At 41.1% G+C, this 22,499-nt stretch overlaps 1 protein-coding gene across 2 annotated transcripts in view; it reads left to right on the top strand.

Annotated features, from left to right (window-relative positions):
- Nucleotides 1-19,757, top strand: part of STAG1 (stromal antigen 1) — a 469,676-nt gene extending 449,919 nt beyond the window's left edge. Inside the window, exons 28-33 of one of the 2 annotated variants that reach the window (XM_006846604.1) lie at nucleotides 6,107-6,312; nucleotides 11,464-11,638; nucleotides 14,112-14,222; nucleotides 14,801-14,915; nucleotides 17,574-17,654; nucleotides 17,746-19,757. In XM_006846604.1, coding sequence (XP_006846667.1) covers nucleotides 6,107-6,312; nucleotides 11,464-11,638; nucleotides 14,112-14,222; nucleotides 14,801-14,915; nucleotides 17,574-17,654; nucleotides 17,746-17,769 — 712 coding nt within the window. In that variant the 3' untranslated portion in view covers nucleotides 17,770-19,757. The remainder of the gene's footprint in view (nucleotides 1-6,106; nucleotides 6,313-11,463; nucleotides 11,639-14,111; nucleotides 14,223-14,800; nucleotides 14,916-17,573; nucleotides 17,655-17,745) is intronic. The other variant, XM_006846603.1, reaches the window with a different exon arrangement.
- Nucleotides 19,758-22,499: the final 2,742 nt, after the last annotated feature.

Raw genomic sequence — 22,499 nt, 5'->3', positions numbered from 1 at the left:
CTGCAGGAGAAAGATGAGACTTTCTGCTCCCGTAAAGATTTACAGCCTCAGAAACCCTATACAGGGTCACTATGAGTCAGATCCAACTCCATAGCACATCACCACCACCACTGTTGTTGTTGTTAAGTGCCATCGAGTCGGTTCTGACCCATAGCAACCCTGTATAGGGTTTCCGAGGAGCAGCTGGTGAGCTTGAACCACCAACCTTGCAGGTCAAACGGCTTTGCAGTCTGACACATTAACCCACAGCACCACACCAGGACTCCACCACCATTGTTGTTGTTGTTGTTAAGTACCGTGGAGTCGGTTCCAACTCATAGTGACCCTGAACAGGATTTCCAAGGCTGTAAATCTTAACGGGAGCAGAACGCCTCATCTTTCTCCCGCGGAACCGCTGGTAGTTTCGAACTGCCAACCTTGAGGTTAGCAGCCCAATTCGTAACCACTACGCTACCAGAGCTCCTCCATTAGGCTTTATTAATTCTTTTCTTTTGTTGTGTATTGTGTGATATTTTACATGGGAAAACATTAGTTTTAAATTCATTCTGTCGTACATCGTTGCATTGCCTTAGTTACCATTCCGTCCAGGCATCAACCCCCAGCGAAAGGGTATACCTTGCATGCCCCCCAGCCCCACTGTCCTCAGCACACAGCCCCCTTCCCTCTCTGGGTCTCAACTCCTCAGGCACTCCATTTCTTCACGTCACCTTGTCTGTCTCCATCTCAGGCCTCACTGCTTCTCTGGGTGGGGTCTGTCTCCATCTCAGGCCTCACTGCTTCTCTGGGTGGGGTCTGTCTCCATCTCAGGCCTCACTGCTTCTCTGGGTGGGGTCCCGCTCTCCACTCTTCTCCGCTGACGGTCCCAGGGCCCTCTGCTCCTAGACTGAAAGGTTAGTCACTCCCCTCCTTGCTATAAAATAACCGCCTTCACATTTCCAGTCCTCACAGTCAGTCCTGGTAACAATTTTCACCATTGCATCACATGAGACCCATCTGCATTTCTTTTCATCAGCCCTTCCTAGACAGGTTGGGTACTATTCACTGGAGACTCCACTATCCTCCCTGCCCTGTGGATCTAGGTTCCCTCTTGAAAGCTTGTAAGCCAGTCACTTCTTACCTTTGTATTCCTCCCCCCCGTTTTGGGTGGCCAATGTTCAAGTTGCCCAACCCTTCCCACTCTTTGTGTGGAGGGGATGGGAATAACTCTTGTAGCCAGTAATTGTTTCCTGTTTTGAGTCACTGCAGTTATATGTGTAGGTCCAGTTCATCCAGTTGTATCAGATGACACTTTTTTTTTTTTCCCTCTTCCTTCTTCCTCGGGTTGAGTTCTGTCCATCCAATCACTGAAGCCAGGTCAAGTGGGTATCATCTGCAAGTGCGAGTGTTCTTGCATCTGTCTGCCCTGTTCTTATCAGTTGGTCTCTTCACTCTCCACTCTAGTCCTCTGTAGCTGTGTCACTGACTCTGAGCCCATAAGTCCCCGGTCCCACCTCGCTGCTGGGCAACCAAGTCTCCACCCAGGTTCACAGTAGTCTGCTGAACAATGCAGGGCTTAGTTCGCCGTTTCATTGGTGTTTTTAGGCCACTTCTCTTTATGGGTGACATGCGTGGTGGCCATTCAGAGCGTGTATTTCCGTTTCGTCTTAGTCTTGGGAGAGGATTTGTGCTGAGAGGACCCGTCCACTTGCCTTGATGTCTCCTGGGCTAGCAGCCTACTTGTTCTTGTGGTAGCAGTCAGACTGCCCTTAGTGTTCTGTGTTTTTCCTGTAGGTCTTTCTTTCAAGAAGTGTCTTCTGGTTTTCTGGGTATTCCAGGCTGATCTGCTTGCCCTTTCGAGAGGAAGGTTTCCCGTTTCTGAAGGTCTGGATGTGGTTAGGCTTTGATTTATATTCTTCTGTACTGCCGAGGCTCTTCAGGAATCCTCCTTCACTGGATACCTTGTAGTCCCGTTTTAGGTATTCCAATCAGTTATAGGCAGATGACGGTCTTACAAGCTTTCTATGGTGACACCTCTGGCTATTCCTTTTTCTCCCCCTCCCATGTCTGTTTTATAATATAATGTAAGGGAAACCAAGGTTCAAAAGTCAGCCAAGCATCGTGACATTATTCCCCCCTTTTCCCCCTTCCAACCCTATCCCAGTCTCTATATCCCAGGATCCTGTTGTTCCAAGGCTGGGCCTACATCATTTTTTACTTCTGTCCCATTTAGCTCCTTCATACTTGTCTAGTCGTTCTCCCATTCCCCTCTACCTACTTGTATATTGCCCCCACCCCACCTCTCAAACTGTCCTGTGCTCCACCTTCCCCTTCTGCCCTTAACCCTTCCCCTACATCCTAGCAGCCTGCTAGGAATCCTCTTTAGTGGGATAGTGTGGGTTCTTTTTCTTAGTCTTTTACAGTAGTGGTCCTATGCAGTATTTTTCCTTTTGTGATTGACTAATTTCACTCAACATACTGTCCTTAAGGTTCATCCATGTTAGGAAGTGGCATGCAGCTTCCTTGTTATTTTTCAAGGTAGCATAGTACTCCATTGTGTGTATGTACTACAACTTGTTTATCCATTCTTCAGTTGATGGGCATTTTGGCTGTCTCCATCTTTTTGCTATTGTAAATAGTGCATTTATGAACATTGGTGTGCATATATCTTATCGTGTTGTGGCGTGTTTTTCTTGTGGGTAAATACCAAGTAGAGGAATTGCTTGATCAAATGGCATTTCTATTTTCAGCCTTCTGAGGAAACGCCATATTGCTTTCCAGAGAGGTTGGACCATTTTGCAGTCCCACCAGCAATGCAGGAGTGTCCCAGTCTCTCCACATCCCCGCCAGCATTTATTGTTCTCAGATTTTTTTATTTTTGCTGTTATTACTAGTGTGAGATGGTATCTAATTGTTGTTTTGATTTGCATCTCTCTAATGGCTAGTGATCATGAACACCTCTTCATATGTTTGTTGGTGGCTTTATTAATTCTTGTTCATTTTTATGTATGGTGTAAGATATGGGTCTTATGTCACTCTACTGCAAATAGATTTCTACTTTGCCAGTACCACTTGTAGAAGAGACAATCTCTTCCCTGTTTAGTGCATTTTGGCCCTTTTTAGAAGATCAACTTAGCATAGATGGATGGATTTACTTATGAATTCTCAATTCTGATCTTTGTGCCTTTCACTGTACCAGTAGCAGGCTGTTTTGACTACTGTGGCTTTGTAGTAGGTTTGGAAACTGGAAAGTGAGAGTCCTCCCACTTTGTTGTTGTTTTTTTAAGTAATACTTTTGCTTTTCCACTCCTGGTAATAAAGGGCATCCTTGTCCGGTTCCTGTTCGCAAGAGAAATGTTTCAGTTATTTCTCCATTCAGAGTTCTGTTGTTGGCTGTTGGTTTTGTTATGGTAGTAGTGATGGTTGTGTGCCCACCCCTGTATTGGGTTTCTGAGGATGTAAATCTTTTTGAAAGCAGAAAGCCTCGTCTTTCTCCTGTGGATCGATTGGTAGATTCAAACTACTGACCTTGTGGTTAGCAGCCCAGCTTGTAAAGCTCCTTGTTGGTTTTATATGTGTGCCTTTAATAATGCTTAGGAATTTTCCTCCTATTCCTATTATATTGATTGTTATCAGAAATAGGTGTTAGGTTTTGTCAAATGACTTTTCGACATCAATTGATATGATTATGTGTGTGTTGTTTTTTTTCCCCAAAAGCAGTTTTTATAACATGGGAAATGTTGTCAGTACTGCCTCAGTCCCTCTTGGTTATGAGGTCACCAAGGAGTTGTCATGAGTGCTTAGTGACACACGTGCAAGAAATCCAATCTATACTCATTAAAGCGCGAGCGAGTGAGGCTTTCTTTATTCAATTTTGCAAAATTGGGTGCTTACCCTAGAGGAAATAGGCAGAGATGCACCACATGGCTGGCTGGACAAGAAGTTTGTTATTATGAGAAGGTCCGTCATCTCCCCCGCACTGATTTAACAATCTTTCCCCAGACAGAGTCTATGGCCTTATATGGCTGTATTCTTAAAGTTCCTAGTGAACAGGTTTTTTCCTCCCCACCCCACCCCAATTTGTCCTGTTCACATACTCCAGAGACATAGGTCCCTCCCTGCTGCTAAGGGAAATCAACAAATAGCAATGTCATGGGCCCTTTATTCTTTAAGATGGACCATCTTTGTTACACTTCCTTGTTTCTGTGCATGGGCTGAAAGTCAGACATTTTGAGATAATGAATTACAAATATTGTATTTTCCAAAATAATAATTTAGCTACTCTGGATCCCTGCCCAACTGGAAGTTGGTGGTGATATTTTCTTGGTCCTGTTTTTTGCTGAGTGGTTTGGATAAATGAACTCTGTGAAGTCCATTTTCCCTACAGTGCACAGCATCTGATGTACCTCTTCAGACCATTTTTTGTTTTTATTTTGTGACTTGAGAACCCAGGGGTTGTCCATTGTTTAGTGTAAGACACTTCTTGGTCAAGGGTTGTGCTTAAGCCCTCTTATCCAGTTAGATTTTTTACCAACTGAATCTTTTTATTTGTGTGTGGTTTGAAGACAGCTAGCAGAATTGTTCAGGGAGTTTGCATACCTTGGCATTACCTCTCTGAGTGTTCTTGAGAAGAGGGTACAGTCTCCCAGACTATCAAGGAAAGGTAATTTGGGTTTGTTTTGTTTTTTGAAGCTTAACTTCTGAGAAATTCTCTTTGTGTTAGAATAGCTTATCGCCCAGCCTTCATTTTTCAGAGGTTGTCCTAAAGCTGTGCCAATGAGACTTTTCAGTTTATCTGTCTCTCTGCTGGAATGCTTTCAAATCTGCTCCATCATGCTCTCTGTTTGCCCTTGAGTGAGTACTGGTTAGCAACTCCAGGCTGACCATGACTTGGCTTTCTCTTTTCCTGATTATAGTCAATTTCTGTCTGTTATGCTCTTTCACTCACTGTTACTACTATCATCACAGAGCTAATATCACCCTCTTAATTCCTTCCAAGATCTCCATTGTTTTCAACACCTTTAGGCAATTTTTTTTTTTTTAATGTTTTATTGTGTATTGAGTGACAGTTTACATGGGAGAACATTAGTTTTAGATTCATTCTATCCTATATCGTTTCATTAGGCAAAATATTTTTAGGTAAGAAACACTATTCCAAATTAAGTCCGTTCCCTCAGGTAGAGCTCCTCATCTTTATGGCCTACCTCAGCTCCTTGGCAGAACTTCTATGCCACTGAGTAATATCCCTCTGCCCCCTGGTTCTCACCTTGCCCCTACAATGTGAAACTCCTGCTTTGCGAAGAAGTTGAGGCAGAGGCAGTCAGAACACACATACGCCCACCCCTCAGCCTACACTGCCTGGAGTAGTTTTCACACCAGAAGTGGGGGAAGTGTGGGAGAAGAAGGTGCCTCACTCTTCCTCACTCTTCCCTAAGTATAACACAAGACTGAAGACTGAGGAGGTTAAGAGATGCCAGGATAGTCGTACACTGGGATCTAGAGGGAAATAGATCTCTCTGCACCCTTAGCCACGTTCGCAGAATAGAACATCTGGAGTGGAGGTTCCTTAATACAGAGTTCAGTTGTGGGTAGGGGACAAGACGGAATCTCAGATGCTGCAGGCTCACTGTTCTGAGTTTAGTAGAGTTTTTGGAATGAACATTTATGCATTTGCTGTAAGCCCTAAGAGTGATTTCCAGAGACTTGAAAGGATTGCCTTTTATCATTTTCACCACTGAAAAGGTTGTTTTGCTGAAGTGAAGGTACACCGAGCTCACCGGCATCTCGCTCTCAGCCATTTCATAAGTTGTATTCAGTAGCCTTTTGGAGCCAAATTTCTGATTTTTTGAGCATTAGTGTTTTAAAAAAAAGGAAGAAGCATTACTATTACATTCTCTTCTTTAAAATTTTTCCAGTACAATAAGGGGGCTGTGAAGCTCCCTCCTATATGAAGCAAAATCTTGAATTCTCTGTCCACCCTTTTTCACAGGGGTAACAACTGTTAACAGTTCAATGTGTATTCTTAGGGATCCTTCAGAACCTATGTGGAGAGACTCAGATTATTTACAAATAAATGAGATGCGTGAACTGCTTCCTTGAAAATCACTGCTTGCTTCTATTGTATTTCTAGACATTCATACCTAGAGAAATTCCTCACTGAGCAGATGATGGAAAGGAGGGAAGATGTATGGCTTCCACTCATCTCCTACAGAAATTCCTTAGTAACTGGAGGTGAAGATGATAGGATGTCTGTGAACAGTGGAAGTAGCAGCAGCAAAACATCATCGGTACGAAATAAGAAAGGACGACCCCCACTTCACAAAAAACGAGTGGAAGGTAAGTCTTCCTTTATACCAGGAGACCATGCTTTATTTATAGAGATAGACCTAGTGGCATATAATAGGAAGGTGATCTTTAACAAATTTGACAAGGCACATGATTTCCTGATATACACTGAGAGGTTCAGACAGAAAAAGGTGGACTGTGGGACAGAAAAGGATCAAGGAAAAAGGAACTGAAGGAGTGTGTAATAGAGGAAACCAGGAACAGAGAAAAAGAGGAAATAGTTGTAAGGGTCTATAAAAGTAGCCCCTATGCCTCTAATGCATTAAAACTAAAAATAAAATTGACATAAAGCTATGCTATTAAACTTCATCCTTAATATAGAAGAAATACTGGAACATTGAGGTCAGACCTCTTATGCAAATTGAACATACCAAAACAGCTTTCCACTTCTACCACTCAGGTGGATAATTTTATTTTTTTGTACATTAAAACAGTAATAGCCAAATGTGGTTTTATAACCCTTTGAGTACAGAGAGCAGGAATTATCATGAAAATTTGATTAATAGTAAGTATTCAAAGATTCAAGAAGACTGAAATTTGCTCTATTTAAACAAAATTACTCTTAACTTATAGAGGGATGCTAGCTTCAAAGTAGAAATTCTTACTGCCTCAAGTAATTTTCTCCCTTTTCTATATTTCTAATACATTTTCTCCAGGTCTTTGTACATGTAATACTAAAGATGATGTTAGGTGCGCTTAAGTTGCTTCCAACTCATAGCGACCACGTATAGGATTTCCAAAGAACAGGTGGTTGGTGTGCACTGCCACTCTTGTGGTTCAGAGTCCAATGCTGGACCTACAGTGCCATTATGTTGTTGTTGTTAAGTATTATTAAGTCAGTTCTGACCCATAGCAACCCTATATATAGTGTTTTCAAGAAGTTACTGGTGATAAGGACTGGGCTAAATGCTTTAAGAGTTAATAATTAGTCTCTATCAAATTTTGCACAGAAGAAACAGGCATAGCAGTTGACCCTTGAACAATGAGGTTGTTGTTGTTGTTCAGCGCCATCGAGTCGGTGCCGACCTATAGCAACCTTATCACATCAGAACGAAATACTGCCTGATCCTGGGCCAACCTCACTACTGTTGCCACACGTGAGTCCATCGATGCTGCCACTTGGCAGTAGTTAGACACTAATCTGTAGCACCTTCGAAAATCTTTGTATAACTTAAGGTTGACCCTTGAATAACTTGGGGTTTCAACTTTATATTGTATTAAGACTACATGCAAGTAAAACTTTAGTAAAGATAATTAAAAACTGCTGCTACAGTACATTGACAGGGGACAGCCAGAGTTCAGGCTGGATTCAGTTGAGGATGTGGGATATCATTGCTGACATCAGATGGATCTTAGCTGAACGCATAAATTCCAAACTACCTGTTTGCCTGTGCAAAGGTTTTTGACTGTGGATGACAAGCTATGGAAATATGGCAGAGAATAAGTATTCTGGAACACTTAATTGTGCTCATTCAAACAGAACAAGGGGACACTGAATGCTTTAAAATCAGAAAAGTTATGTGCCAGAGTTGTATTTTCTCACTATACTTATTCAATCTGTATGGAGAAGCTGGACTATATGAAGAATGTGGCATCAGGAGTGCAGGAAGGCTCATTAACAGCCTGCGAAATGCAGATGACACAACCTTACTTGCTGAAAGCAAAGACGACTTAAAATACTTACTGATGATCAAAGACCACAGCCTTTGATTTGGGTTGCACCTCAATGTAAAGAAAACAAAAATGCTGATAATTGGACCAATAAATAACATCAAGATAAATGGAGAAAATATTGAAGTTGTTTAAAAACTTAATATTGTAATATTGTTTGTATCTACCATCACCAGTCATGTGAGCAGCCATCAAGAAATCAAATGACAAATCACACCAGGCAAATCTGCTGTACAACACCTCTTTTAAAGTGTTGAGGAGCAAAGATGTCCGTTTGAGGACTAAAGTGCATCTGACCCAAGCCATGGTATTTTCAGTAGCCTCATATGTATGTGAAAGTTGAACAATGAATAAGGAAGACTGTAGAGGAATTGATGCATTTGAATTATGGTGTTAGAGAAGAATATTGAAAGTTCCATGGACTGCCAGAAGAACCAACCAATCTGTACTGGAAGAGGTATAGTCAGAATGCACCTTAGAAGCCAGGCTAGCTGGACTTTGTTTGTCTCTTAAACTTTGTACTTTTATCGAATGAGGGGCCAGACCCTAGAGAAGGACATCATGCTTGGTAAAGTGGAGGAACAGAAAAAGAGGGAAACCCGCAACAAGATGGATTGGCATAGTGGCAGCTACAGTGGGCTCAAGCATAGAAGAAATTATGAGGATGGTGCAGGACTGGGCAGTGTTTCATTCTATTGTACATAGGGTCGCTGTGACTTGGAACCTCACAACATTGTATTGTAGTGAGTTCAAGAGTTTCAATTATTGGCTTAAATACTATGAGGTCCTGATCATCTCCACATGAGCAGTTCCTCTCTCCAGGAGAGCTAGACTGCTCATGTGGAGATACATCACATGGAATTTTAAACCAGTATAACTCGAGCTCACTGAAATATCAACAGGGGGGGAAAATGCATATCTGTGGGTCCCTACATTTCAAACCCACATTGTTCACAAGGGTCACCTTTATATAAATCACTAAGAGAGCAGTAGTTTATCATCTTCAAGAATAAAGGAAGCTAGCTTATATGCATCTCTCTGTAAAGAAAACAAGAATACTCACCACTGGAACAATAAACAACATTCTTATCAATGAAGAGAAGTTTGAAGTTGTCAAGGACTTCATTCTTCTTGGATCAACGATCAACGCTCATGGAAGCAGCAGTCAAGAAATCAAATGACATATTGCATTAGGCAAATCTGCTGCACAAGACTTTTTTAAAGTGTTGAGGAGCAAAGATGACAGCTTGAAGACTAAGGTGTGCCTGACCCAAGCCATGGTATTTTCAATAATCTCACATGGATGCGAAAACTGGACAGTGAATAAGGAAGGGCATAGAAGAATTGATGCTTTTGAGTTATGGTGTTGGAGAACATTGAAAATGCCATGGGCTGCCAAAAGAACACAACAGATCTGTGTTGGAAGAAGTGCAGCCAGAGTGCTTGTTAGAGGCCAGAATGGCCAAACTTCATCTCTCATACTTCGGACATATTGTCAGGAGGGACTACCAACTCGATGGCACTTAATAACAAATACGGTGCTGTAGGAAAAGCACTGGACTAAATCACTAGGAGTCCTGGTGTGGTGCTGTGGGGTTAATGCACTAGACTGCCACGTTGCTTTGAACCGCAAGGTCAGCAGTTCAAGCTCACCAGCCTGCTCCTCGGAAACCTTATACAGGCTCACTATGATAAGTCAATACTGACTCGACGGTACTTAACATTAACTGCTAAGGTCAGAAGTTCAAAGTCACCAGCTGCTTATTAGAAATACCATACAGGGTCACTATGAGTCAGAATGACTCAACCATATTTAACATATGGACCATATAACCTAATCTGATCATTGTTTACTGTTAAATTACAAAAGCAGTAACTTGCTTTGTGTTTGAAATTTACCCATGACTAAGATTGACTGCATGCCTAGAACCATTATGTTGCAGAGTTCACCTATATGAGATGAAGATGGGAATTTTACAAGAAATGTTTGCCTAGAAGAAGCTAGAGGTTAGGTATTAACAAAAGAGTTTATAGTACAGAAGAGACAAAGAAGCATGCAATTTCAATTAGCATGTCAAGTACTCTGATGGGCCACATGTATGATCCTCTGTGACCATACAGGGAGTAATGGATCAGGAAAGATTGTCTGCAAAAGATCACATGTTAAGTAGGAAGCTGAAAGAATTATAAGTTGGAAGCTGAAAGAATTATAAGTTAAGAACCTAAATGATACTATGTTTTTTTCCTGACATAATATTTTAGTATGACAGAGAAAAAGTTGATTAAATGCTGATTGAAAATTGGTGTGAAAAGAAAATGAACCACATACTTGTTAATTAACTAAGAAGGGATTTAGTAAGTGATCAGTGGGATGACCGTAACCATACAATGGGTATGTTTTCAGAGGGCAGAAAAGCCATCCAGAATGTGCACAGGTGTCAGGCAGAATATTGGAAATGAGACGTACAATGCTTGATGGCAAATGAACTAATGTGTACCCATCTCTGAGAATAGGGGGAAGAAAAACAATGGAATTCATACTTTAGAGTAAAATTCTTCAAATAGAAAAAACACATAAAAACGTTTAGAATTTTTATAGGTAGAAACTTTTGATTATGTAATTATTTTGTCAGACTCTATATAAGCAATGCCTTAAATCTGCCCAAATCTTTAGAAGTCAACTTCGAGAGAAAAAAAAAAACAAAAACCCAGTACCTATTAAAAACCTATACAGGGTCGCTATGATTCAGAACCCAACTCGACAGCACTTAACAATAACATATGCACAGACACATCACCTGTCAGTGCAATAAAGTCCTTAAGTGAGCATAAACTATCCTATTTTTGTTAAAAATTAGGGAGATACTAAGTATGGACTGCTTGAGTGGTCAGTGTAGGCTTCCCTGAGGAGGTAGAACTCAGAGGTGTGAGAAAAAGACCCAGAGTACCTCTAAGCCATCTCCAGATGCATAACCTGGGCTTGGGGGTATTTTTCTGGTGACCAGTGTCCAATTGTACAAACATATTTGTTGTTTCTTAGTAAAAGTCAGCCAGGCTTTAAATGCTGCTGCCTGGGACCCCTCTGAGAACAGAAGGTTTGGGGAGGTGTCAGAAATGCAAATTTTAATATTGTTTCCAGAGATCAGAAAGCTGGCTGACTTCATTCTTCTCCTGCTAAGATGAATGAATTTTCAGATGGAGGTACTTTAAGTTGACAATGTAATGACTAATATTTGAGTGGGTACATACCTTATCTAATTTAATTCTTACCACTCTATGAGGTTAGGACTGATATCTCCATTTCATATATGAGACAAATGAAATAAGGAAATTTAATAATTTGCACAAAGTCATGGGTCAGTGGTAGAAGTGGGATTCAGTCTGACTCCACAGACTCGAGTCTGTGCTTTCACTGCCACCAGAGTTCACGCCATCACATGACATTCTTTGGTCCCGAATGGAATTTTGCAGATGAAAGTCTGGATAACACGTGGCTAAATAGGACTGACACCACAATTCAGACTCCTGGACCCCTGCCAGCACCACAGCTCACTTCCACGGTACTGCGGGAGAACAGCCGGCCCATGGGCGAGCAGATTCAGGAACCCGAGACTGAACATGGCTCTGAACCAGACTTTTTACACAAGTAAGTAATTACAGTTCTTAGCATTAAACCTTCACTGTTAAAGTGGTAAAATGATCATAGGAAAGTATTCAGAGCATATTTTCTAAGAGATTTTTTTCAAAACATTTACTTTCGTTTTCTCAATAGCAATGTTAGGTTATGAATTTGTTGGTCATTTAAAAAAGAGCCACAGACACAAAGTACAATTTATCGGATCTCTTTACGTTAGACTTTCACTTAGTACTAGTTTTTATTGGACTTATCATTTCATCAGGTAGTCTCTTTCTTTTGGGGGACTTGCCAAGAGCATTTCTGTCAGGTTGTCAGTAGACTCAACAGATAAATGGCGCTTTCCTTAAGATGAGCATCCCATAGATTAGGGGAGGGGGGCTCCTCACCACTAAGCCCACCCCTCTACTTATAGGTTGGGTTCTACCTTATTTGAGTGTCATTCCCTTCTGGCTATGGTCTGTCTGCTTTCCTCTGCAGTGCATCTGTTTAATCAAGGTAGCAGCCCCATGTCATGTATTGCATCCACTGCTGTTTCCCTCCTTCCTGCATATGAATGACAGTTGCTGAGAGAGGAACTCAAGCAACAGATCTATTTCCTCAAAATCTCTAAACTCTCATTCTGTAAGATTCTCAAGAGGCATGTTTCTGCAAGTGTTTATGTGCTAATAAGTGTAGAGTTCAGTTAAAGAGTTTGGCCCAACATGCAGCTGACTCCACATCACCTCACAAGGACTTGCAAAAATGTGGTGTTTTCTTACCCTTCTTTGTTCTCAATTTCCAGGCCACTATTGTTTCTGTTCTTTTTGTTGTAAGTGCTGTTGAGTCCAGTCCATTCCGACCCATAGCCACCCTGTATAGGGTTTCCAAGGAGCACCTTAGTGAGCTTGAATCACCAACGTTGCAGTTCAAACAACTTTGCAGTCTGACACATTAGCCCACAGCACCACACCAAGATTCCTCTGTTCCTTTTGGGGGCTAGCTATTCAGCGAGTGGGGCAGCAACCTAAAAAGCAGATGAGAAACTCCTAGTCTAGCAAGAATTTGGGGGATATGGATGACAGGTAGTATAAACACTTAATAGCTTTTCTTGAGACAAGCATCTCCTTAGGCAATTTACTGTTTCCCCTCCAAGGTAGGTGTGAAAAAAAAAGAAGTCCTTGGGAAAGAGCAGATACCCACTTTAAGGAGTCAGCACAAGTAACTTAGAGGTCAGAGGGGGCATACTAGGAACCCATTTTTCCCCATCCTGCCCTCCCGTCCTCTGCCTATAGTTGGGCTCTTGGATTCAAGTATACTGTGGGGGTTAGTTTGATCAGTTGAATTCCAAATATTTCAGTTACACAGAATTGATTTTTTTCTATCCTTATCTGTGCTCATCTCAGTGATTGGCAGCACTGTCTTTCAAGTTGATCAGTAAATTCAGGAGTTATTTTGGAATCTTTTCTGTCTTGTCTAGTCATTCTCCATTCATTAGGTTCTGTCCCAGAATGTATCCTAAATCCACCCACTGCTCATTCTCTGCATCACCATTTATCATCAGTCTGAGCCCCCATCATTCCTCACCTTAGTGAGTGTCTGCAGTCGCTCCTTCCTGCTTCCATTCTGCACACAGCATCATCAGGTTGTCATGCCTCTCCTAAGACATACAATCCGCTCTTCCTGCCTTAACCTACATGACCTGACCCCTGCCTTCCTTCAACGCCAACTCTGTGTAATAGACGATGCTTCAGCTATGCTGGCTTTCTTCTCTCTGACTTGTAAACATAACAGGTTTTTTCCCAAATCACTGTAAAACCATCTTATTTAGGTTTCCATTCAGCTATTGTCTCCTCCAAATTTTACCTGTTTTTAATAGCCCCTGTCAGTAGCTAGAATTATTTTGTTTTTATTATCCTTCCTCCCACCCACCTCTCCTCACAAACAGACTATAAACTCATTTAGGCCAGGAACTCTGATTTCACTGTTGTACCTCCCTGAAACAACACCTGGTAAACTGAAGCCAGCCTGAGAATAAAGAGCTTTACCCTGACCACAGACAGGGTGCCAGATAAGGGCAGACCTTCAATTTCTTGCTTCTTAAATGTCTCCCCACAAGGGAGGCACTGAATCCTCTTCTAATGAATGAGAAGTAATTGCCGTCATCAACAGTTTTGGATCATTTTTCTTGACAGTAGTGTTTAGAATGCTGTAGTGAATACATGCTCTTCTTATATGGAGATTTTACCACCACCCACCCAGGGTAAGCAAATAGCCTTTTATCTGGCAATAGTAGCAGTTTCATGTGGGTAGGCCACATTCTTTTCTTGTCCATTTTCTGACTTTTGAACCACATTTTTAAAAAGATCTCACTTGTGACTCTGGAATTTGTTGTTCCAGTTAATTCTCCTACGTACAGATAAGGACAGCCAACTGATCAGCATTGGGCTGATTAGCACGAATCATCATTTGCCTACATAAAATGTGTAATTGCACCCTGTCTTAGTCCTCAGATGCAGATCTCTTGGTTAGGCCAGCCGAAGTTAGAAGACTTAAATCGGAAGGACAGAACAGGAATAAACTACATGAAAGTGAGGACTGGAGTCAGGCATGCTGTGTAAGTGTTACATCAATTACCATAACATACATGTGATGCAGGGCATTTTGTAAAGTGACCTGGGTCTTTCTGATGTTTTATTTAGACAGTTAAATGGAAGTGGGGGTGGCGGGGCATGGGCTTTTCAGACTTTCAACATTTCAATCCTCGCCAGCATTGCCACTTGCCAGCTGTGGCTTTGGGCAAACTATAAAACTTCTATGTCTCAGGTTCTTCATTTGTAAAATTGGGATAATAACAGTGTTAATCATTTAGAATTTTAGCTAAATAAATACTATTATTATTACCTATAATATTACTTCCCCGATATGAAATCTTGACTCAAAGGGATCATCCTTAATTATCTTTTTGTTGTTGTTGTTAAGTGCCATCGAGTCAATTCCGACCCATAGCGACCCTGTATAGGGTTTCCAAGGAGCAGCTGCCGAACTTGAACCGCCGACTCAGTATAATAGTTTGTGTATAGATATAGGTTGTAGTTTCAAGTGTGCTTTTCTTGGTTAGAAAAATTTAATCTGAGAAACAGCCATAACTACAAATTGAATGAGTTTGAACAGCTTTCTGATTTTTCCTATCAGTCGGGGTCTAATGGAGGATGATGCTGAGCCCATCTTTGAAGATGTGATGATGTCATCCCGGAGCCAGTTAGAAGATATGAATGAAGAATTTGAAGACACCATGGTTATTGATCTGGTAAGAAAATTCAGTATTTTCCTTCTGTTAAAATATGGGAGGGCTTCTGCTTTGTCTCCCTCTTTGTTGCTAGTTCATTGCTGCCTGGAGTCTTAAAAACTCCTGAGTGGCCATCAGAGGTACAACTGGTCTTGATTTGCCTGGAGCAACAAAGGAGGAGAGTCAGGAATAGAAAGATAATGGAATGTGTGGCTAGTGCCTTCAGGAACAACTGCCTCGTTTTCTAAGGTCTACCTTATTTATTGTCCAACTTCTACATGCATATAAAGCAATTGAAAAACTTGAGTATCTTTGCTCTTCAACATTTTAAAGAGGTCTTGTATATTGACACTTCTATTTCCATGAGAAATGGAATAATAATTTAACTTAATAATAATAAAAAAAGGTCTGCCTTGAGCATTAGGCTCTTTTACGAACTCTACCACTTCAAAGAAACCCAATACAAGGTTGCTATGATTGGGAACCTCCCACTCAAACAAGAAGATGGGATCGAAGGGACTAAAGCAACTTGAAAGATCAGCTAGGAACCTTGGTGATTTTTCATTGTCACCCGTAGATCTGGGTATCTCAGGATTGTTTTGTTGACTGTGTTTCCCTTAGTTTGGCATCAAGCTAGGTACCGTGGCAGTAGGTTGGGAAGGTGCTATGAGATTGCTGATGCTGGCAGCCTGCAGGTTGGAATAGCAGGGTCTTATGGAAGGCCAGGATCATCTGCTGTATTATACAACTGATAGGCCTATCAAGTTTTATTGAGGAACCACTCAGAAAAGGCACAACTTGAAGAATGTAATCACGGTCACTGAATTGTACATGTAGAACCATTGAATTGGTGTATGTTCTGTGTATACTTGTAATGACAAGGTGTTTTTTCTCTACACACAAAAAATATGGGAAGACCTTGGTGCAAGGTGATGCTCCCATTCTCAGAACTCTGGAGGAGAGGTGTGGAGGTGGCAGCACAGATAGATCAGTGTTCATTTGTGGTTTTTAAGCCAACTTTTATAGCATTCATATTTTGAATTCTGACAGTGGAAACTTGGTTTCTTATTCCCTTTGTTAGAAGGGTTTCACACCAAATACATCTTTCAGCATGTGTATCTGGCCTCGTGGACTACAAGCTGGAGTTTGACAATATACACTATGTTCCAACATAACAACTGTATGCCATATATGGACCTTAGTTGTTCAGTGCAAAAATAATCTGATACCGATGCTGAAAAGGGAGATGAGGACCTTTGCCCAAAGCTGACAAAGAGAAAGAAAGCCTTCCTAAGAGCTCTGAATTTGGACTTGCAGAGAATAAATTTCTGGTTGTTAGGGGGAAAAAAAAAAAATCTGAGGTAACAAAATTTGAGTCTAAATTGGATGATAAATGAGACTGGTTCATGGAAGCAGCAGTTAAGAAATATTGTAGTGGTCAAATCTGCAAAAGACCTCTTTAAAGATTTAAAAAACTAAGATGACTCTTTGAATGATTAAGGTGTGCCTGATCCAGACTGTGGTCTTTTCAGTTGCCTCTCATGCATGTGAAAGTTGGATAATGAAAAAGGAAGAAAAAAAGAGCTGATGTGTTAAAAAAGAATATTGATTATATTGTGGCTACTATGGAGTCCCTGGTGTGGTGCTGTGGGTTAATGAGCTAGAGTGCAAAACCATTTGAAATGCAAGGCTCAGAAACCCCTATACAGGGTCACTATGACTTCACAATAACACTAAAAGAATGGTGTGGTGCTGTTGGTTAATGCCGTAGACTATACAAAGTCCATTTGAACCACAAGGTCAGCAGTTCAAACTCATGTCACTCTTTGGAAACCCTACACAGGGTCGCTATGGGTCAGAACCAACTCAACGGCACTTAACAACAACCAAAAGAATGAACAAATCAAGCTTAGAAAAAATACAGTTAAAATATTACTTAGAATCAAGAATGGCAAGATTTGACTCACTTCAGTTCACTTAGTTGGGACACATTATCATGTTGCCAACGTAGAAGGCCCTCTGAAAACAAGGGGTCCTCAGTGAGAGGACCAGCTACAACAGTGGACTCGGACTTACACCACGAAGCATTTCATTCACCGCCATGAGTCAGAGCCAAGCCGACAGCAACTAACAAGAGTAGATGATAGAAAGAATGATTAATTGTATTGGGAATAGTAACTGCATGGCAGTTACATTTTTAACATTTTTGTCAGTTACATAGTCACATGGAAAATATCAAACAATGAGGAGACTCAGTGAGGCAAGAATAGCCAATTATGGACAATAAACTGAGTGATGAGAGTTCATCATACTACTTTCATTTGTTTTCAGTTTTGCCTAATGTAAAAAAATAAATGTAAGACCATGGATAAGATGATACCTCACCTAATCCATCACCTCCCTTCATCACCTGCCCCCAACCAGTGGCTTTTCATTATCTGCTTTGGGGAATTCACTGAAGTTTGTCACCTTGTATTTGATAAATTTTATATGTCTGTAGGCCCAAAACTTATTCATATGCATTTTATATGTTCAATTTATACATTTAATTTTTAATGTTACAAAAAACAAATTTTCTTTCCTTTCAAAACTGATCCTTAACAGTTCTGAATAGTTTTGATGCTGGCATTGTCTTAATATATCTCTGGACAGTAACTAAGTGTTGACTTCTCTTTCCAGCCCCCTTCTAGAAACCGGCGAGAGCGAGCTGAGCTGAGGCCAGACTTCTTTGACTCTGCAGCTATCATAGAAGACGATTCAGTAAATGATACCTTATTACTGGCTTTTATTTGTGGTTTTCCAAGTCCTGCTTATGTATGAAATTGATCATTTTTTCTCATTATTTTCCTAGGGATTTGGAATGCCTATGTTCTGAAGTCTGAAGAAATTTTACAAATCTGGAACTCTATTATTTAGAGCTAGAGGCCTATATACTGTGATAGCTTGTATGGGGAAAAAACACTTTTGATGTGATCTGATTTGTTTTTTAATCAAATGATAGAGGTCAATCCCTTTTTGCAGTGACAAAGAGGAGGAGCATGTGTACAGGGGAAGGCTGGCAAACGTCACCTCAGAAAGACTGACCGGAAAAATCATGTGTGTCCTAACATTGGACTTAGCCCAGATACAGATGAGTGTTTTTCTGGAGGGAGGAAGAAATTTTAAATTTTTAAAAACAGCGGTCAAGATTAAACACTGTTATACATCTGTTTTATGAAAACTCAGCACTGAGTAAAAAAAAAAAAAAAAAATATTTTTAACTTTATTTTCCTGTTGTACAATTTAAAAACCGTTTTAACATTTTGCCTTTTTATGTTTTAAAAGCTAACCATTTTTATTAAACCTACGAGTAAGCAGCTCATCCTAATTGCCGAAGAGTGTTTTGGAGCTCACTGGATTTGGTTGACCTTGTGGAGCACAGAAATGTGGAAAACATTGGAAAAATGATGATATTCGGGTCTAGTGCATCTCTGCCAAAACCCACAAACCCTCTGTGGAGATGGATATAATTCCCAGATTTTATATACTCTTGAATAAAAAGGTTTATTTTTATTTATAAGGGGCATAAATAAGAAATGTCCCTGCAGCCATTTTTCCAACAGATGCTGTGCACCATTCATTTTATATAGACCAGGGAGAGGCAAATACAGTACATTTTCTATTGGTATTTGTTCTGTGCATTTTTAGCAACTTCTACCAGCAAATAAAGTATTCTCAGTAAAACAAATGGTTCTGAAGTTATCGGTTTGCTGTTTTTACCACTTATTTCATGCCCTGCCAAATTCAAATTACACAGACTTCCATTTTCTTAGAAGATAATCAAGAAATCCTACAGTAATCACTTTGCCATTCAAAAGTAATTTTAAGTGTAACATAAATATGTCTACTTTCCATGCACTTAAAAACCCTTATGCGCTAATTTTGTGAATTAATTTTACCGATTATAGAAGTATGTGCTGCATAGAAGTCTGTGCTTAGAGGGTGAAGTTTTTAAGCTTACCTTGAAATACAGCTACATCTCAGTGTTAAATGTGCATATTAATAATTCTTTTCGGGAAAGAAATGACGAGCCTTCAGGACAGTCTTCAGTGGTTTAGAGTTACAGTCTCCTTAGATTGTTATGACTTGCTGCTATTGTTGCTTTACAAGTCCACTTAGTTTCTTCCTTTCTGGTTTTTAAAGTAAGCCTCAGAATTTCCAAACCTATCCATCCACAGCTGTTTCTGGGCTGGTTTTTAAAGTAACTGCAACAGAATCATGAGGCTTTCTCTTTTTACCAAAACTGAAAAGCATTTTTTAAAAATCTGTACACTCAATGATTACCTTTTGTGAGGGAAAGCAAAATTGATGATTTTATTCATCCTTTAGTAAACAGACAAAACAGATTTTTCTCAACATTTGTACAGTTCTTGAAAAAACTTGGTCACCAAAAAAAGTTTATTTGCTAAATCAGCAATTCCTAGGCTCCAGTTAGGGGGGCTGGGGTGTCATTTTCTTCTAGAAGTGGGGGCTTCCCTGGAAGAGAAGGGTCAGGAATGACTGGACGCTTCCACTCCAGCCCTGCCTGTGGGTCTGGCCAGGGAGCAGCCCTGCAGTTTCCCTGGCACACCCACAGACTAGTCTTGCTGGGAAACACATGCTGACTTAGAATCGTAGATCACCGTGCAACAAAGAAAGGCTTCATATCTACTCCAATGGGTTTCCAGTTCAGTTTGAGTCAATCAATTTTTGTATTTTCAGTGTCTCCTGATTGGTTTTGCTAGTAATTCTGTAAATTGTACATTTGCAATATGAGGTTTTTTTCCTTTTGTACAATTTGAAACTGATGCTTCACCTTTCCTTTAATAAACTGTTCAAAATCAGGTGTGTGGTAGTCATCCTATTGTCTATCCAACTAGGTAAGGCTTCAGAGGCTACTTTCTGTCTTGTTGCTCTTGAGTTTGCTTCTTTGAATAAAATGATTGGTGAAGATTTAAAGAAAGGAGAAATTCAGAAACAGCTCACCAACTTCCATTCCTTGGGTTCTCCTAGAGCAAGGAAGCAAGTAGGTAGGCCAAGTTGTCTGCAGCTGAAGATTCCTGTGAGGTGAGCTTAGGATCAAATCCTGGAGCTGTAAGTTGTCTCCTAGGAGTAGAGGAGTAGCTCTTTGAAGACCTTGGATCATGCACAGCTGCAGAAACAGGTATTTGTCAATGGTGTCTGATCTCACCCTAAAAAAAAGTCATCCCCATAAGGGCCTGGCAGTGTTGTTTAGGCCGAGCTCATTAAATGGCCGAAGATGCCTGTGGCAGAAAAAACTGGTGTGGGAGGTAAATTTGTGATGGAGTTCAAAGCTAAGGAGAGAAGATGAGGTCTGTCCTTGTGATAGTGAATGGGAAACAATGGCTTCTCAGACCAATGGTAAGGTTCCATCCCTGAGTGTCTTGCTCTGTGTGTGTCTACCAGGCATCACTGAAGGTCGGCTTTCTGTTTCCAAAGGCACATAAAAGATGTTTTCACCATCTGGGACAACAGGAACATGGTCAGGACCCAAGTACTGAGGCTGCTAGTCTGCTGGAGTGTGCTGACTGGACTCTGCAGAGGCTCCAAGACTGAGACCTTGTCCATCAAACTAGCTCCTGCTTGGGATTGTGGGAATCCAATGTGGACATCAGGAGCACAAGAACATACGGACCAGCAGTTCTTATTGAAATAACTAAAGCCAAAGGAGAACACAGTCACATCTGCCAAACCAGTGAAGTCTCAGCTGGTTCGACAAATCCATCACAGTAGAATCACCTCTGTAGGTACTGTCCTTCACAGGGCAGTCCTCTCTCCAGCACCTGTTGTTAAGTGCTGTCAAGTCAGTTCCAACTCAAAGCCACCCTGTATACGGTATCTGAGGAACGGCTGGTGAGCTTGAATCCAGGACCTTGCAATTCAACCCAACCTTGCAGTCCAGCGCATTAATCGCCAGCACCACACCAGGACTCCCCAGCACCTGTAGGAAACATAATTAGTGTATTGAGTCACAGAACTTGGCTGAGGAGACGATGACATGGTCAGAAATACAGTGGGTACTTTTCTTGTAATACAAGCACTGAAAGACTGCAGTGAATGCACCCTTCCATTTAGCAACTCAAGAAAGATGACTGCCTGGTCATTCGTTGACACTGCTGAGCAGGGGATTTCATGCATGAGGTTGGACAGATTTCCAAATTTAGTAGCTCTTGGGTTTAGAGATCCCACCAATGGAGTATCTCACTACTTCTCTCTTAACCCTCAATCCTGAGGAGTTCATCCCGCCTCATCAGTTGAGTGGTATTCCAGACGAGAACATAAGGTTAGGGGCTGACATCTGTTTGGGTTTAAGTCCCAGCTTCACTACTCAATGACTGTATAATTCATTGATTTACCTAACATGGGCAGGCCTACCAGGATCCTTATAGTGCTTTCCGCCTCCACAACAACCCTCACACCACCCTATTGACTCTTCGTCTAAAGCAGACACTTGCCAACTCACCTCCCTGCTCCACTACCCCAAGTCCTTCCTGCTTATTAAAATGCAACATGTTTTCTTTTTCTCCTTAAATTGAAAATACCACTTAATAAAGATACTCCTGTGCAGCAGTCAAAAATACTCACTGCCATATTCTCAAGGCATTGTGTCTTCCAAAAAAGCTGGTCCACTTGACAAAAATTTCCAAGATCTTGCAGCTTCATGTTTCCTTGGATTTCCACATGGGATTTTCCCCATCATCTCTACCCAAGAGTCTCTTCAGTCCAGGTTCGTTACGGGGCTGGGGTTCCCTTGCTTTCTGCAGTAGTCCCAGGCAACGAGCCCTTCTCAGCGTCCAGATTTCATGACAGGTCATGGTGAAACACTTCTTGAGACCTTGGTTACAAAAACACAATATCTCTTGTCTACTATTTTCATATGAACTATATAGCCATTCCAAGACAGGAGCAAATCCTAGCTCAGCTCCAGGTATTAGACTGGTCAACAGTATTAGGCTGACAAGTCTGAATTCATTCTTTTCCAGGAAGCCTCTAAAAGCCCAGCAGCCCACCACTACCTGTTTCCAATGGCTTATAGTCTTTCTGATGGTTATGTTCTAGGTGCCAATGGAGGATAAAAGAACCTTTGATTCAACAGAATCCTTGTCCCTCAGCCCCAGGAGTTCATCACCTAGTTGAAAAGAGAAAAATATGTGTATTAATTAAAAAAATAATAACCAATGCACAACCCAGGCACAATGCTTGAAAAAATACCTGATATTAAGATGACTCCGTTTGAGCTAAGGAGTTAGGAGGAACAACTGATTGAGAAGTCAGGCCTCTGTGATATTCTCAATTTAAGGAGAAAAAGGAAACGGTGCATTTTAATAAGCAGGGAGGACTTCGGGTAGTGGAGGTCAGAGGTGGCAAGTATCTAGACTGAGAGCAGATTAGGGCCATTATTTTCAATGTGGGCTTTAAAAAATTCTTCAGACAAGCAAGAAGAGGAAAGACCAGAATACCTTCCATGTGAGCTAAGGATTTCAGAGGAGAATGCTGTCCACCAGAAGTACTGAAGCAGGAATACATAACACCGTCTGCACATATAGCAGGACTGCCTTTGTGTTG

This window comes from Chrysochloris asiatica, unplaced genomic scaffold (assembly GCF_000296735.1).
Source record: "Chrysochloris asiatica unplaced genomic scaffold, ChrAsi1.0 scaffold00028, whole genome shotgun sequence".
NCBI classification, from domain to species: domain Eukaryota; kingdom Metazoa; phylum Chordata; class Mammalia; order Afrosoricida; family Chrysochloridae; genus Chrysochloris; species Chrysochloris asiatica.
The sequence above is the reverse complement of the archived record's forward strand: the minus strand, read 5'-3'. Positions and strand labels throughout refer to the sequence as shown.